The sequence below is a fragment of the Stenella coeruleoalba genome (genome assembly GCF_951394435.1).
Source record: "Stenella coeruleoalba genome assembly, chromosome: 3".
NCBI classification, from domain to species: domain Eukaryota; kingdom Metazoa; phylum Chordata; class Mammalia; order Artiodactyla; family Delphinidae; genus Stenella; species Stenella coeruleoalba.
The window spans coordinates 151,405,820-151,423,257 of record NC_137148.1 but is presented as its reverse complement, the minus strand read 5'-3'; the positions used below and the strand labels follow the sequence as shown (position 1 = coordinate 151,423,257).

Here is a 17,438-nt window from a genome sequence, read left to right as displayed (position 1 = left end):
CTGAAGGTTCAATTTAGCATTTGTCATAGGGCAGTGTTAGGAAGTTGTAAAACAAACGCCCTCAGCCTTTGTTCATCTGGGAATGTGTTAATTTCTCCCTAAGTTTTGAAACCAGTTTGGCCAAATATAGAATTCTTGGTGGACAATTTTTTTCTTTCAGCACTTTAAATATGTCTGGCTTCTTCCGTGGTTTCAGATAGGAAATTAGCTATGAATCTTTTTGAGGATCCCTGCTTTGTAACAAATTTGTTTTTTCTTTCTCCTTTGGGAGTAAAGATTCTTTCCCTGTCTTTTGGCATCTGAGAGTTTGATTATATTGTTTCTTGTTCTGGCGTTCCTTGAGGTTCTCTTAGTCCTGAAATCAGGCAAAGATTTACAGCAACCAAACACATACTGAACCAGGGAAGAGGCAATTGGAAAAAGGCAGGAAAGCTTTGTGGCATTTTTACTTGCCCTTGCCCCATCCACTGTTAGTGTAGTGGTGGTCTTAGAGTGGTGGGGTCTTAATGCAGTGATAGTCTTAAAGTAGCAGCAGGCCATTCCTAGTATGGGACCCTCAATCCTGCTTCAGGAGGGAGCAGAAGAGACCGTACTCTCGGATTATTATGTGTATCTGTTCTAACCTGTCTGGGAGCTACCTGAAGGACTGACACAAGATGCTTATCTCTGTCTTAGCTAACCTGGAACACAGTCTGGAAAAGCAGCGGTCATTGCTCAAAAAAAGTGCAAAGCAGAGATGCCTGGGGCAGAAGACTGTACATTGAAATACAATAGACCACATAAGATGCAGGAGCAAAAGTTGGCGGAGATTCTTTGGGAACTTAGAACATACAAAAAGTACACATGTGTCCAGAGAAATTAAGAAAGCCACATGCATACTCAAGATAAGATGCATGTTCTGAAAACACCAGAGGAGTCTAAGCTTTTACCATGGGCTGAGCCCTGAACTCAGTGCAGGTCAGCTAAATGTTGAAGGAGTGATCCAGCAATCTGCACAATGGGGAGAGGTGTGTGGTTTTGAGTGTGCATGTGGATGTGCTTGTGTATATTTGTTTTTGTTTGTCTTAGGTGCAGGAATTCAAGGACATCTCTGTCAAAACATTAGCTAAACATGAACTAAAGGAACAGAGACTTCAGTGCCTACATACGATAAGGAGTACAGTCATTGCAAAACTAGTTTGGAAAGGTCCCTAAACAAACAGACTACTACAGCCTTCAACAATCCAAAGGCCAGAAAACCCTGGGAAAGTAGGAGAATCTGATTTCCATAGACACCACATTATAATATTTGAAAGCCAGATGTTCAGCCAAAAAACTCACAAGGTATACAAAGACATGGTAAAGTATGGTCCATTTAAGAAAACAAATTAATTGATGACACCATCCCTAAGGAAGCCCAGACTTTTCTCCATTGCATATTCTTGCCTCCTTTGTCATAGATTGATTGACCATAAGTGCATGGGTTTCTTTCTGGGCTCTCTATTCTGTTCCAGTGATGGATGTTTTTGTGCCGGTACCATACTGTTTTGATTACTGTAGGTTTGTAGCACAGTCTGAAGCCAGGGAGCATGATTCCTCCAGTTGTGTTCTTCTTTCTCAAGACTGTTTTAGCTATTCAGGATCTTTTGTGTTTCCATACAAACTTTAAAATTATTTGTTCTAGGTCTGTGGAAAATGCCCTTGATATGTTGATACAGACTGCATTGAATGCGTAGATTTCCTTGGGTATGATGGTCATTTTAACAATATTAATTCTTCCAATCCGTGACCACGGTATATCTTTCCAGCTGTTTGTGTCATCTTTCATTTCTTTTATGAGTGTCATATAGTTTCCTGGGTTCAGGTCTTTTACCTCCTTAGGCAGGTTTATTCTTATGTATTTTATTCTTTTTTATGCGATTGTAAATGGGATTGTTTCCTTAATTTCTCTTTCTGATAGTTCACTGTGAGTGTATAGAAATACAAAATTCATATATAGAAATCTATTGTATCCTGCAAATTTACCAAGTTCATGTTTGCGCTCAAATAGTTTTTTGATGGTGTCTTTCAGATTTTCTGTGTATCATGCCATCTGCAAACAGTGACAGTTTTACTTTTTCCTTTCCATTTTGGAGTCCTTTTATTTATTTATTTTTTCTTGTCTGATTGCTGTGGCTAGGACTTCCAAAACTCTGTTCAATAAAAGTGGTGAGAGTGGGCATCCTTGTCTTGTTCCTGATCTTAGGGGAAATGCTTTCAGCTTTTCACCATTGAGTATGTTAGCTATGGGCTTGTCATATATGGCCTTTATTATGTTGAGGTATGTTCCCTCTGTGCCCACTTTCTGGAGAGTTTTTACCATGAATGGATATTGAATTTTTTCAAAAGCTTTTTCTGCATCTATTGAGATGATCGTATGGTTTTTAGTCTTCAATTTGTTACTGTGATGATAAGAGACCTAAGACAGCTACAGAGGCTAAGTGTCCTTTCTTCCCTGAATGGGTAGGTATCCTTGTTCTGCCTTCTAATTGAGTTAGTATCTGAGTAAAGAACTGCCAGGTGTCATTTAGTTCACAGTACACTGCTGTGGCAATATAGAAATGAATTTGCCTAAGTCATTTGGCTTTTCTCAATTATAGTAAATGAATATACTGAATGAATACTTCAACTTAAGGAAATGTTCTTAAAAATATATTAATGTAGGCAACTTCAGTGGAGAACTGAAAACAAAACAAAACATTCAGGTAAAGGGTTGAAATAAAAGTACACTCAGTTGTATCCAGTTTCCTCTTGTAAATCTCTCTTTTTAATTTGAGTGGACAGTCACTTGAGAATATCTGACTTGGGGCTAAGGAAATCTAAGCCTTCTTGGCCACACTGTATTCTCTTATGTCATTTACTAAAGACACCAGTTGGGCTGCTGAAAAAAGGTGGGAAAAATCAATCCCTCACATCCAAAGGGCGGCTCTTGAAAATATGTGTGTTGTTGTAGTTATTTTGCTCTTCTGGCCTCAGAAGTTCTAATCTTAACCTTAGCCCCTCATGGAGAGAGACTTTGTAAACCAGTTCCCACGTTACTCATTATGTGACCGTTGAAAAAGAGAAACCCAGCACTTTTCCTGTGCTTTCAACCAGTTATCTTCTTCAAAAATCTGTTTGGATTGTTATACCTTAATCTTGCCTGGCAAGGGACTTATGGGAAGGTTCTTATTGTTTGAAAGTTTGGTGCCAGTATCTGCAAAGAAAGAAGAAAGATGTGTTTATCAAACATCCCAATAGTGAAGGTGTGTGAAAGCAACTTTTGAAAAAGTTAATCTGTCAGAGTTTAGCCGTATTATTACATTTTATTTTATTCATTGAAAATAAATAATTATCAATGAATCCTTTCTACATTTTCTAGTTTCCCAAAGTTCCCTGTATTCACATTCTAAGAGGAAAAATGGTATTTTAAGTCACTGTTCTCCACCTTATATTATTTATAATCACTCCTCGTGATCTCTTCCTTCCAAGAAACGTGATCCTGAGAAGTGTCCTTTGTTTGTCTTTGTGGAATAAGTGATGAGGATGCATCCTGGAGACCTGTGAGATGTTCAACTTGTGGCATAATGAAACTAGGATGGAGAGTTCTGGAAAGATCTGGAAAGGTGGCTGGTAGAGTGTGGCCAGATGTGGGAGAAGAGAGACATACAGAGAGAGGGAGAGGAAATTTTCAGAGGGAGAAAATGAAACAAATAATTAAATAAGTTTTGTTGTGTGGTGTGGGACGCAAGCCTTTCTCTCCCCCTTTCCTTCACAATGTCTTTCTTAAAGACTGTGTTTTTCATTAGTTTTACTGAGATAGGATTTGCCGTTTTGTTTGGATACTGAGAATGGACCCATGGGAACAGTTACATTTGGGTTATCTCTGACTATCTTTAACGAAGAACATAAATATTGGCCACACTATCTATGCACATGCTATCACCATGCCTTTTTTGTTCTCTGTTCATATATCTAAGTCCTCTTCTTTCTTTAAGGTCAATCTCAAATCTCATCTGAAATGTACATTTATTGATAGATTCAACCCATAATGAACTGTCCCTTCTTTGTCCTCCTTAGGCTCTGATTATTTATAAAAACTCATTTTTGAACTTAGAAACTGTCCAATATGATATATTAGTTATTTCACCAGCATATGTTATATCCTCAACACAATTATACGCTTTTGTGGGGCTGGGATCATACATTCTGTAATTTTTCTCAGTACTTACACTTACTTTGATAAAAAGCACATTCATTCATCTAAACATCATTTATTGGGTGTTAATTAAATATCTCAACTCAGTAAATATTGTTTGAATGAATGCATGCATGAATGAGGGAGTATGCAATAGGTAGCCTAATGTACCGCCCAATGTGAGAAAACCAAAAACATAAACACAAAAGCAAGCCAAAAAGTGGACCAGGACTTTCTGTAAAATATCCTGCTTTTTGTTGGATGATGCCATGAAAATCAAGGTGATCCTGAACGGTCTTAATAGCTGACCAAGAATAGTAAACAATTGAAATTCTCTCAGGCTTCTTCAACCCTATCACTGGACACATTTATACCTCTCAGGAATGGTATTAAAAGAAGAGATTAATAAAGCTTTTATAGATGAGTTGATAAATCTCTAAATATTTAAGTCTTCATTGCCTCCTAGGTTTTCTCTATTTTGGGTTTCCAAAAGATTTCAATAAACCACAGGATAATTAAAAATTAGACATTATCTTTCTTACCTTGACGTTTTTTGATGGTAAACACCTTTTTATTGTCTCCATAGTGCTGCCCGATTTCCACCAGTACAGTACTTAAGTGAATTTTGCTCTGGATGGTGGACTATATAAGATGGAAACGAATTGTTTGTATATGTTTTAGAATTCTTCAAAAGGGCCTGGCCATGGAAATGCATTGAATATTACTTAAATAACTAAAGTAACTTCCTCAGAATTATTATTCTATTCTGGTTAGGATACTATCTGCTCTGGTTTGTTAAAATTTCGCTTTAGAGTGGTTTTAATTTTGTTTCTGATAGGGTCCTAGGATTTATTGCCACGCCCATCCTGCATCTGTTTTTCTTTGAATTACTCTCCTTGCAGTTTCTGATTCATACAGGGCCTTACAGGTTAGTGACAACCTGGCCATCACAACGCTGGGAAGGACAGGCCTACTTTTCAGAGGTGTTGATGTTTTCCGTACCTGAAGGTTTTCAAGAGATATCAGTCTTCCTCACCACCTCCCTTGGCCCTCTTAATGGACTAAGCAGTTCCTCATGAAATTTCTGTAGGATATCTGTACCAACTTCTCAATATTGTTCCATCCTGAGTCTAAATTCCTGGCCTCAAGGTAATGTTAGATTCCTAGCTCCAGCCCCTATTTACATAAGGCCTATACTAAGGAACGGAACCCACAGACATCAGTCCGCTCTTCTTTCTCTGGATTTAATTTCTCTGTTACTTTCTGAAACATGCAGGTGTTCCTTTCTTTCTTTTAATCTCAGCTATGTGCTTTTAACTTTTTCAAAATTGACCCAGAATTTACATGTGTCTCCAGTAAGAGTACATTCAATTGAGCTTAGTCTGCTATTCTACTGGCATATTTGAGATCCAGATAATTTGCTACTTAACTGGATTCAATGACCTGTATATTTCAGGCATCTAAAACTCACCATGTTCCAAATTTCCTTCCTTATAGTTAGTAATTTTCTTGGGAATCTGGATGAGATTAAATGGAATAAAGTTAGTGAGTGGTCCAGGAATGCCTGAAAGTTTGTTTGTCAGAGTGGCCAGGGAAAGTTAAGCAAGGAAGAAAAGCAAATGAAAAACAGAATCCCATTATTATGGCTGAGTTTACTCCCAGGATTCCCTGCAGAGCTCTCTGTAGAGCTGGGTTGGGTTATAACTTATGCCAGAGCTCTACGTGGTGCTGACACCATCTCATGCCAAGCTCTCAGTTCTGGGCTAACGTCATCTCTGGTCCACTCTGTGGAGTGGAAACTTCGGAGGAATGGCCAATGTGTTCTGCGGCGTAGGAAGAGGGAAATTGTGAATGTGACTTTCTAAATTGTGGAGGAACTAACCACTGTAAATATGCCTTGAACTATGTTGTTTAATTTGACCAGTCAGATCAATGACATTCCCCTTGAATGAAATGCTGCTACATATATGAGCAGAAAAACAAAACTGGTGTAAGAAATAGATAGCTAGTGGAAAGCAGCCGCATAGCACAGGGCGATCCGCTCAGTGCTTTGTGACCACCTAGAGGGGTGGGATAGGGAGGGTGGGAGGGAGAGAGATGCAAGAGGGAAGAGATATGGGGACATATGTATAACTGATTTACTTTGTTATAAAGCAGAAACTAACACACCATTGTAAAGTAATTATACTCCAATAAAGATGTTAAAAAAAAAAAACTGGTATAAGGAGATGGAGAGACTGGAAGTCTTATTTTCCCACCAATTAACTTTGCCTCTGACCATGACCTTCCCTTTGAGTCTCCTAGACCTTGGGGATGATCACAACCCCTTGGGTTGGGTGACGGCAACCCCATCTTCACTAGAACCTCTATAGTTAACTTTTGATTTTTCCCACTCCGTCTATCCATCCCATGTATGCAGTCAGACATTTGATCTTGGACTTTTCCTGACAAAATGTGCTTGAATATAACCATTTCTTTTCACTCCCACTGCTACTATTGTCACTGCCTTAACTAGGGCTTTATCTTTAAGTTCTTTATATAAATATATAAATATCTATATATAAATATACAAATAAAATATAGTATTAATTCTGATGATTTTAAAGTCTTTTCTTGAGAAAGATTTTTCCTGATAAAGATACACAATATCTTATATAAATATATTTGTATTATCTGTTCTTAGAATTTTAGTCATATGATTCTATCTCTTGGTTTGTCTAGAACTTTTTGATTGAATGCTGGCTATTTTATTTGGCTTTTTTTGTTTTTCTCAGTGGAAACGTTGTTTTGCTTCCAAATATTTTATTCTACCTGGAAGTAGCAAATCTTCAAATTACAGTTTTTTAAATGCTTTCAAATATCAATACTATAGGTGTCACAAAATCTAGAAAAATGACATTTAAAAATGAACTACTGCCAGATGTGTCTCTATAAAACTTTTCCCCCACTCTTTTAGCTATATATTCTTTAACTGCCTCCTCATACGACAGTTTATGTATTTTCGAAATAAAATTTTAAGAAATAAACTTTGTAGTTTATAGACATAGATTTCTTGTAACATGGTTGATTAGAATTTGCTTCTAGTTATTAATAGTTTAGAAAAGTTTATTTCAGCTTCACAATTTATTATTGATAATGTCACATTAATTTTCATTGTTAACTTTGAGAAAACCTCTATGGATTACTTCCTCATAAATATTTACTATTATAAATGCATTACTGATTTCAGTACTGCTATAGGTTTGTGCATTACAGGAATTCTGATAAAATACTCATTCACACCATTCCATTACACACATTGTTGATGGGGTATATTCTTTTATTTATTTATTTATTTATTTATTTTTGGCTGTGTTGGGTCTTCGTTGCTGTGCGCAGGCTTTCTCTACTTGCAGGAAGTGGGGGCTACTCTTTGTTGCGGTACACAGGCTTCTCATTGCGGTGGCTTCTCGTTGCAGAGCACGAGCGCTAGGCACGCAGGCTTCAGTAGTTGTGGCTCGCAGGCTCAGTAGTCGTGGCTCACGGGCTCTAGAGCGCAGGCTCCGTAGTTGTGGCACACCGGCTTAGTTGCTCCGTGGAATGTGGGATCTTCCCGGACCAGGGCTCGAACCCTTGTCCCCTGCATTGGCAGGTGGCTTCTTAACCACGGCGCCATCAGGGAAGCCCCTGGAGTATATTCTTGACAGAAGAAAATTTCCCGTTTTGACTAAGCATTGATGAGAACTGAATCTTTGACTTATCTTTCACATGCCTGATGATTGAAATAATTTTCCACAGAATAGCTTCTGGTTTTGTACTTTTCAGTTCTTTTTTTCTTCTTCAAACGCACATGCTTTGAGAGCTGTGAAGTGCAAGACATGGCTATATTGTAAGGTGGTTTTTGTCCTTATGCTTCTGTGTCTTGTGCTAGTTAAGTCAGTAGAGTAGTCAGTATGAGTACTGGAAGTTATTCCTGTAATGCGATAGTATATAGTCAATTACATATGGTGGTGTCTGAAAATCACATAATAGCCTCACTTAAAACATCTCCTTAGGGCTTCCCTGGTGGCGCAGTGGTTGAGAGTCCATGCCGATGCAGGGGACAGGGGTTCGTGCCCCGGTCCGGGAAGATCCCACATGCCGCGGAGCGGCTAGGCCCGTGAGCCATGGCCGCTGAGCCTGTGCGTCCAGAGCCTGTGCTCCACAACGGGAGAGGCCACAACAGTGAGAGGTCCGCGTACCACAGAACAAAAGAAAATCTCCTTAGCCAGATTTCAAAAAAGCCTGTGGCCATTCCAATATGATCCAACATAGCGGAATAGGATAGAAGGAAAATTGGCAAAGAAAGAGACGCTGGTCTTACCTGATGGAAGTGAAAATATCTCACTTTTGACAATTTTGCAAAAACCTATAATTACATGAACTAATTTCTAGGGTTCTTCATAGGACCTAAAAAGGAACCCATAGAGTTGTGGAACAACAATAGAAGCTTCTGTGATGAGAAGCCCGGGCACCGCAACAAAGAGTAGCCCCCGCTCGCCGCAACTGGAGAAAGTCTGCACGCACTATTGAAGACCCAATGCAGCCAAAATAAAAATAAATAAATAAAAATAAATAAATTTATTTTTAAAAAAGTAATACTCAGGTTTGAGGCATGAGAAATATGATGAGGAGAAATTAACTAATCCTTTCAGAACTTTTAAAATATCAAACTCAGTCTCTAAGATTTTAGCATTATATACAACATCGGTTACTTATTAGTGGTTTGGGAAGGCCAATTTAAAATTTTCTGATCTTACTGTATTGAAATTCACGGCCCTAATGTTTTCCACATTGACTGTATGAATGATGAAGTAAAGTCAATCATGTATTTCCTTTCCAACTAGGCAGAAAACAAAATTTTGAAAAGTGTTTGGACTACTGACTTTTGATTTCTTCTAAGGCAAGTGTATAGGTAATTTTTATTCCCTGATTAGGAGAAAAATGGTGGAAGAGGGCAGGGTTAAGAATTAAGATTTCAAGAGCGTGACAGTTAGACGACCAACCAGAGTTCCTAAGGTTCGGTGCCTGTAACTGTCGCCGCCGCTTAAGCCTGCCAAAGCAGTGGTACGGCTGCTGCCCTCGTATTTGCTACCTCTAGAAACATTCTTGCCAGTAGTGGCGGCAGCGGGACTCAATTACCCCCTTTTATCACTCTCTGCAGAAGCTCCAGATGGCGTCTTCTGTGGGCAACGTGGCCGACAGCACAGAACCAACGAAACGTATGCTTTCCTTCCAAGGGTTAGCTGAGTTGGCACATCGAGAATATCAGGCAGGAAATTTTGAGGCAGCTGAGAAACACTGCATGCAGCTGTGGAGACAAGAGCCAGACAATACTGGAGTACTTTTATTACTTTCATCTCTACACTTCCAGTGTCGAAGGCTGGACAGATCTGCCCACTTTAGTACTCCGGCAATTAAACAGAACCCTCTTCTGGCAGAAGCCTATTCGAATTTGGGGAATGTGTACAAGGAAAGAGGGCAGTTGCAGGAAGCAATTGAGCATTACCGGCATGCATTGCATCTCAAACCAGATTTCATCGATGGTTATATTAACCTGGCAGCCGCTTTGGTAGCAGCAGGCGACATGGAAGGGGCAGTACAAGCTTACGTCTCTGCTCTTCAGTGCAATCCTGATTTGTACTGTGTTCGCAGTGACCTGGGGAACCTGCTCAAAGCCCTGGGTCGCTTGGAAGGAGCCAAGGCATGTTATTTGAAAGCAATGGAGACGCAACCGAACTTTGCAGTAGCTTGGAGTAATCTTGGCTGTGTTTTCAATGCACAAGGGGAGATTTGGCTTGCAGTTCATCGCTTTGAAAAGGCTGTCACCCTTGACCCCAGTTTTCTGGATGCTTATATCAATTTAGGAAATGTCTTGCAAGACGCACGGATTTTTGACAGAGCTGTGGCAGCTTACCTTTGTGCCCTAAGCTTGAGCCCAAATCATGCAGTGGTACATGCCAACCTGGCTTGTGTATACTATGAGCAAGGCCTGATAGATCTGGCAATAGACACCTACAGGCGAGCTATTGAATTGCAACCACATTTCCCTGATGCTTACTGCAACCTAGCCAACGCTCTGGAAGGGAAGGGCAGTGTTGCCGAAGCAGAAGATTGTTATAATACAGCTCTGCGGCTGTGTCCCACCCATGCAGACTCTCTGAATAACCTAGCCAATATCAAAGGAGACCAGGGGAACATTGAAGAGGCAGTTCGCTTGTATCGTAAAGCATTAGAAGTCTTCCCAGAGTTTGCTGTTGCCCATTCAAATTTAGCAAGTGTATTGCAGCAGCAGGGAAAACTGCAGGAAGCTCTGATGCATTATAAGGAGGCTGTTCGAATCAGTCCTACCTTTGCTGATGCCTACTGTAACATGGGAAACACTCTAAAGGAGATGCAGGATGTTCAGGGAGCCTTGCAGTGTTATACTCGTGCCATTCAGATTAACCCTGCACTTGCGGATGCCCACAGCAATCTGGCTTCCATTCACAAGTATTCAGGGAATATTCCAGAAGCAATTGCTTCTTATCGCACTGCTCTGAAGCTTGAACCTGATTTTCCTGACGCTTATTGTGATTTGGCTCATTGCCTGCAGATTGTCTGTGATTGGACAGACTATGATGAGCGAATGAAGAAGTTGGTCAGCATTGTGGCTGACCAGCTGGAGAAGAATAGGTTGCCTTCTGTGCAGCCTCATCATAGTATGCTCTATCCTCTTTCTCATGGCTTCAGGAAGGCTATTGCTGAGAGCCATGGGAACCTCTGTTTGGATGAGATCAGTGTCCTTCATAAACCACCGTACGAACATCCAAAAGACTTGAAGCTCAGTGATGGTCGACTGCGTGTAGGATACGTGAGTTCTGACTTTGGGAATCATCCTACTTCTCATCTTATGCAGTCTATTCCAGGCATGCACAATCCTGATAAATTTGAGGTATTCTGTTATGCCCTGAGCCCAGATGATGGCACAAACTTCCGAGCGAAGGTGATGGCAGAAGCCCATCATTTCATTGATCTTTCTCAGATTCCATGCAATGGGAAAGCAGCTGATCGCATCCATCAAGATGGTATACACATCCTTGTAAATATGAATGGTTATACCAGGGGTGCTCGAAATGAACTCTTTGCTCTCAGGCCAGCTCCTATTCAGGCAATGTGGCTGGGCTACCCTGGGACCAGTGGTGTGCTTTTCATGGATTATATCATCACAGATCAGGAAACTTCACCTGCTGAAGTTGCTGAGCAGTATTCTGAGAAACTGGCTTATATGTCCCATACTTTCTTTATTGGTGATCATGCTAATATGTTCCCTCACCTGAAGAAGAAGGCAGTCATCGATTTTCAGTCCAATGGGCACATTTATGACAATCGGATTATGCTGAATGGCATCGACCTCAAAGCATTTCTTGATAGTCTCCCCAATGTGCAGATTGTCAAGATGAAATGTCCTGATGGAGGAGACAATGCAGACAGCAGTAATACGGCTCTTAATATGCCTGTCATTCCTATGAATACTATTGCAGAGGCAGTTATTGAAATGATTAACAGAGGACAAATTCAGATAACAATTAATGGATTCAGTCTTAGCAATGGACTGGCAACTACCCAGATCAACATTAAGGCTGCCACTGGAGAGGAGGTTCCCCGTACCATTATTGTAACCACACGTTCTCAGTACGGGTTACCGGAAGATGCCATTGTGTACTGTAACTTCAATCAGTTATATAAAATTGACCCATCTACTTTGCAGATGTGGGCAAATATTCTGAAGCGTGTTCCCAATAGTGTACTGTGGCTGTTGCATTTTCCAGCAGTAGGAGAACCTAATATTCAACAGTATGCACAAAATATGGGCCTTCCCCAGAACCGTATCATTTTTTCACCTGTTGCTCCTAAAGAGGAACATGTTCGGAGAGGCCAGCTGGCTGATGTCTGCTTGGACACTCCACTCTGTAATGGACACACCACAGGGATGGATGTCCTTTGGTCAGGGACACCCATGGTGACTATGCCAGGAGAGACTCTTGCTTCCCGAGTTGCAGCTTCCCAGCTCACTTGTTTAGGCTGTCTTGTGCTTATTGCTCAAAATAGACAAGAATATGAAGACATAGCTGTGAAACTGGGAACTGATCTAGAATACCTGAAGAAACTTCGTGGCAAAGTCTGGAAGCAGAGAACATCTAGCCCTCTGTTCAACACCAAACAATACACAATGGACCTAGAGCGGCTCTATCTACAGATGTGGGAGCATTACGCAGCTGGCAACAAACCTGATCACATGATTAAGCCTGTTGAAGTCACTGAGTCGGCCTAAATAATGACTGTGTGCACAGGAGAATTACCCTGTACCTGAGCCTCAACCTTCTGGGGGAAAGGGAACTACTTTTTCCTTATCTGTACAATACCATGCTGCAGATGGGTGACAGACAATGATAAGAAATAGCACAGCCAGACTTGCTTCCTGCATGATCATGATCACGATAGGGAGAGACACAAGAGATGGGAAACTGCTGTTCCACAAGGAGTCTCCATAGAATTTTGCAGCAGCCAGGTGTCTGGAAGGTCTGGAAGGTAAGTGTGGAAGGTCTGATCTCCCTTGGTCTTCCATGGGATGGATGGTTAGTGTGGAAGGGAGATAGAGATTGCCCAGCCATTTTGTGATTATCATGGATTGATTGAGTCTTCTGAATTAATATTTTTCTTTATATTTTGGGTATTGGAGCTTTTAAAAATGTTTGGTTTCAGGTATTTTTATTCATGTGAAGTGTATATGATTCTCTTGAGATAAGGTTTTAAGCTATAATATTCCTTGTTTTAGTTTCTGAACTCTACAGATAAATGGGGACTTTGCTGGTGTAGTCTTTTTATAGGTTTTATAAACCACTTGAGCCTATATCAGTCATTTTAGTGTCTGACATAATGTTTGGAACTATCAGTGCTTTGTTGGTTTATAGATGATGGCTTAAATTCTTTTCCTGGTCCGTTTCCTTCTTCCCCTCCCTCCACTTTAAAAATTCTCCTGTAACTTGGCTAACAAAAAACCAAGTCTGATTCAAAACCTCCCAGAGCGTTTCTCTTAAACGCATCATCTGGTGCCAAATGAAGATCCTTAGGAGTGATTATTAATTCTGAAGGGCACAGTTGTGGTACTGTCACTGATGATAATAATAATGGATTTTTGGCCTAGAGTGTTGACCTATTTCACCAGTGTTTTACCGTTGACTGCCCCTCTATGCTGCTTCCAAAAGTCATAGTGTGTGATAAGATTTTTACTTTCATTTCTAAAGTTTTTTTTTTTTTTAGTGAGTCCTGTTCTTCCTTTTTCTTTCAGCAGAAATGAAATCCCAGATAAGTATAAGTATTCAAATATTTGATCAGTAAGTCACAGTTATCTCCAGTACATTAAATAACTTTCATCAAAGAAACATGTTATAGGTAAAAAGCTCTGAAGGACCAGCTATGTATATGATAATTATGTTTCAGATCTTCTAGGGTATTATATATAATAACTTGTCTTCTGGACGTGGTCTTGAAGTCTTTATGGATTCAGCCTCGGTAGTAGCGAACTGCACTGCTACTTGGTTTGGAGTACAAATTAGACTTTAGCCCTCCTGGAGGTTGAGTTTTTGGTATTGAAAACCATAGGAATGAAATTATTGTATTTCAGCAAAGGATCGAGGGCTTGAGGCTTAAAAAAGGCAACATATGTGTGGGAAGCAGTCAGCCTTGAAAGCAGGTAAGGACATGCCAGGCATGCGGCCGCTGCTCGAAGGGAATGTCCCTACTTGTTCCCCTCCTTATTCCATTCCATGGGAGATAAATCACCAGGGCCCAGAGATCAGAAAGAATGTAAAATTTGACAAGCAAAGCTGTCTCCCCTCTGCACGTGCAGGTTATTTTTGATGCTTCTGGGTTTATGGGTTTTCTCCCAGGGAAGTTAACCTTGAGCCGAGACAGTCTGTAGATAATGTAAACCACCATCTGGCAAGCTTCCTTTCTCTAGTCTATTTAATCTGCAACTGTAGCATAATGACTTTGGAATTACTGTTGCTGTATTACCAAAATCTTAAACTAGGATATTTTTGACAAATGCGGTCCTTAGTTAATTTTTAGAGCTACAAACTGTCAGATGGCTCTGAAATAACAATTGTATGGCTATTCTTCACGGTGATCACAATATGGTAATGACCTTGAGGTATCACTAAAAAGCAGGAAGGTGTGAGTCTTCCTTTGGTTCCGGAGTGAAATGCGAGTTGGAGTTGGAAAAGAGGCCCACAACCAAGTGTTAGAGAAGGAAATGTGAGGTCATTAGTTAAAAACCAGGTTGAAGTTAAGGTGAAGAGGCATGAGGAAATGGTCAACTGTTACAGTATTACAAAGATCATCAAGAAGCATATCCATGAATGTGGTTTGTATTGCAATCTGCTGAAAAAGAGACAAATATCCTGGCCTGGCCTTCATGGAGATTATATTTTATTGATTCTGATAATAGATTATTGTTGAAAAGGGCCTCCTATAAATTATAACCATGCAAAGGCAGCAAGATAATTTTTTTTCCTTTATGTATGTGTTTCTCATTCCTACTCACTTCTCTCTTAGGGGAAGAGAAAATCACAAAAAACAAAATTGTCAAGTCTCAGCTATTCCTTTTCAAAATAATTTTTTTCCAAATTCCAGTGGAGGCAATAGGTTAACTGTTAAGATTTGTAAGGCTCAAATAGCTAGATTTTTACAAAGTGTAGCCAAATTTTCTTCCATACATAATAGCTTTGGAAAGAATATGTGATGATGCAAAGTTGGAAAAAGGTGGTTTTTCTTCTGTGAATGGCTTCACTGTGTTGGGAGAAGAGGCACAGAAGAAATCAAAGTAATTAAACATGGGGTGAGTTTTCCTGATAGGGGACTCTAGTGCTTTAAAATAGACTAGATAATCCTAGGGATAATCTGAGGGTAGAACAGACCAATGCCTCATTTCCAGTCTGGTACCCTGGAAGAAAACAGTGTATTTCCTTTGAGGTCTTGAGAGGTTTCTCTTCTGCTTTGTTTTATTTTTGGTTCATTTTGTAATCAACCTTATTAAGGTATCATTTACATACAATAAAATGCAAACATTTTTAGTCAACTGTTCAGTGACTTTTAAATAATGTATACATTTGTATAACTAGCACCCCCATAAAGATAGATAACAATCCTAAAACCCTAGAAAGTTTCCTCCTAGGCTTTTGCAAAAGTATCCCCATCTCCCACCCCAAGGCCACCACGGATCTGCTTTTTATCTTTAGAGATGACTTTTGCCCAGTTTAGAATTTCATGTAAGTTGAATAATACAGTCGGTGCCCTTCTGATCTGGCTTCACTTGCTCAGCATATGGTTTTTGAGATTCATTCATGTTGGGATGTTTTAAACCAGGACTTTAGCCTGGGTGGCTGATGTTGTCTGAAGGCACCTATAGGTACATCTGAGTCTCTGGCATTGTCACTGTCTGTTCTTGGCTCCGTATTTTCAACTTTACTAAAAACCACAAGGTTGAAGTAAGGAAGATCATTGTCAGTATAATGGAGGTGAAGTGGGTTCTGTTATATAATATTCTCAGCAAAAATTGACCTGCTTGGAATCACTGTGTTGATAATCGACAAGGATTCTCTTCCTCCAAAAGCCTTGATACTATAAAACTTCTAAAGGACGCTGTCCTAGGACCCTTCTTTTAGTTTTCATATTTTGGGAAACATTTCTGGAAAATTCAACTGCTCGCAACCTGAAAGAAGCAATTATTCACCTGAAGGCTAACTCTGCTAAAGTTGAGTTGTCCGACCTTTACATGCTGATAGAAGCCAAATAGCCTTGCAAAACAATGCTCTCTTATTGGATATAAGCATATAGATTGTTTTAAGGTGGACGTGTGTATGCAGTAAAGTGAAATAACAAAGAATCTTTGCGTTTCCCTTGCTGTTTTTTTTTTTATTTTTTCATTTAAGTTTCTATAGCGTATGCTAATAGCTCAGGGAAACCTCAGGTTAGTTTTAGGTCCACTCTTTATGTAAATGTTGAAGTACTCCATACCCACCTTTTTTCTACCTTCCTTCTTTTCTTCCTTCTTTCCTTTCTAACTTCTTATAATCCATTATACTTAATCCTGCATTTGCTGAGGTGGCAATTAGTGTAGGAAAATACTGTGAAATTTTGCTGTTCAGAATGCATGTTGACCAAATTCTATATTGAGAAAGGTCTGAATTTACCCAGAGTAACCCTTTCTCAGCGTCTTTGAATAAAGGCCATAGAAAGTGGGCTATATATAGTATCCTGACAGGTATGTAGAATTCATAGCAATTGCCCTCAAAGAGCTTACCTAGCGTAGATGCATATGAATGCATTTAATAATTGCTTTATTGGCAGCAGTGCCAACATACACAGTCTATTTTGTTTTATATCATTCTCATTACCTGCTCTTTACCACTGTATACATTGCTAATGGCGTGGTTTCTATGGCTTGTGAATTTCACCGCCAAATAATACGTAATTTATTGCACACTTCAGTGTAGAAGATGGAGACTTCATAAATTTTCATGTGCTCGTTGCCCCTTTGGAATGTATTACACTGAGATCAGTCAAAGTAATAAATTTATTTCAAATGTGCGTGATAGGTAGACATCAATTAGGACTGATGGGCAATATTTCTTCCAGCAACATAACAGTTTTTAAAGACTAAGCCATTGAACGTGGAGTCACTGAACAGGGGACTCAGTTCACTGGGATCCTTCTTAGAAAAATAAAGGACAACTTGAATTGGATTTGTGTGGTTTATTCAAGTAGTAACTAATCATCTACATCTTGGTGAACTTAATTTGTCACAGTCGTTTGGTATTTTATTAACTCTCTTCCCTCGACTCTCACGAGAATCGATCATGAGTATCTTAAAACATACTAAGTCGTCTTCCATCCCTCTAAATCTAACTACAAGAGCACACTTTCCTTATCCAATGCAACTTACTATCTTTTAGAGTGGCTGGGGTTTTAATTCTCTACAAAATTAAAACCAGCAAAGAGAAACATTTTCAAGGAGCCACCACATTGTAGAGCTTTAGAAAGAAGACTTTAGAATTAAGGGCAACTATATCATTTTATAGCTAAAGCACCCGAGGCCTAAAATAGGCAGGTAACCATCGAGGTCAGGGAAAGGGGTGGAAGATCAGATTTCAAGCTGAGAAAGAGTCTACGGGGACTCAAT

The 17,438-nt window shown here is 39.7% G+C and overlaps 4 protein-coding genes across 5 annotated transcripts in view; 1 reads left to right on the top strand and 3 right to left on the bottom strand.

Annotated features, from left to right (window-relative positions):
- The window catches only part of LOC307184910 (uncharacterized protein), a gene marked incomplete at its 5' end in the record, with an annotated part of 38,133 nt that extends 36,120 nt beyond the window's left edge, over positions 1-2,013 (bottom strand). Inside the window, one exon of the mRNA XM_079918664.1 lies at positions 2,005-2,013. Coding sequence (XP_079774790.1) covers positions 2,005-2,013 — 9 coding nt within the window. The remainder of the gene's footprint in view (positions 1-2,004) is intronic.
- LOC307183206 (metabotropic glutamate receptor 7-like) overlaps positions 1-17,438 on the bottom strand; it is a 582,198-nt gene that overhangs the window by 163,120 nt on the left and 401,640 nt on the right. The window lies entirely within an intron of this gene.
- LOC307183207 (putative POM121-like protein 1) overlaps positions 1-17,438 on the bottom strand; it is a 77,871-nt gene that overhangs the window by 46,458 nt on the left and 13,975 nt on the right. The window lies entirely within an intron of this gene.
- Positions 5,943-15,350, top strand: LOC307184557 (UDP-N-acetylglucosamine--peptide N-acetylglucosaminyltransferase 110 kDa subunit-like). Its single transcript, XM_079918144.1, has one exon. The coding sequence runs from the start codon at positions 9,387-9,389 to the stop codon at positions 12,525-12,527; it is 3,141 nt and encodes a 1,046-aa protein (XP_079774270.1). The 5' UTR covers positions 5,943-9,386; the 3' UTR covers positions 12,528-15,350.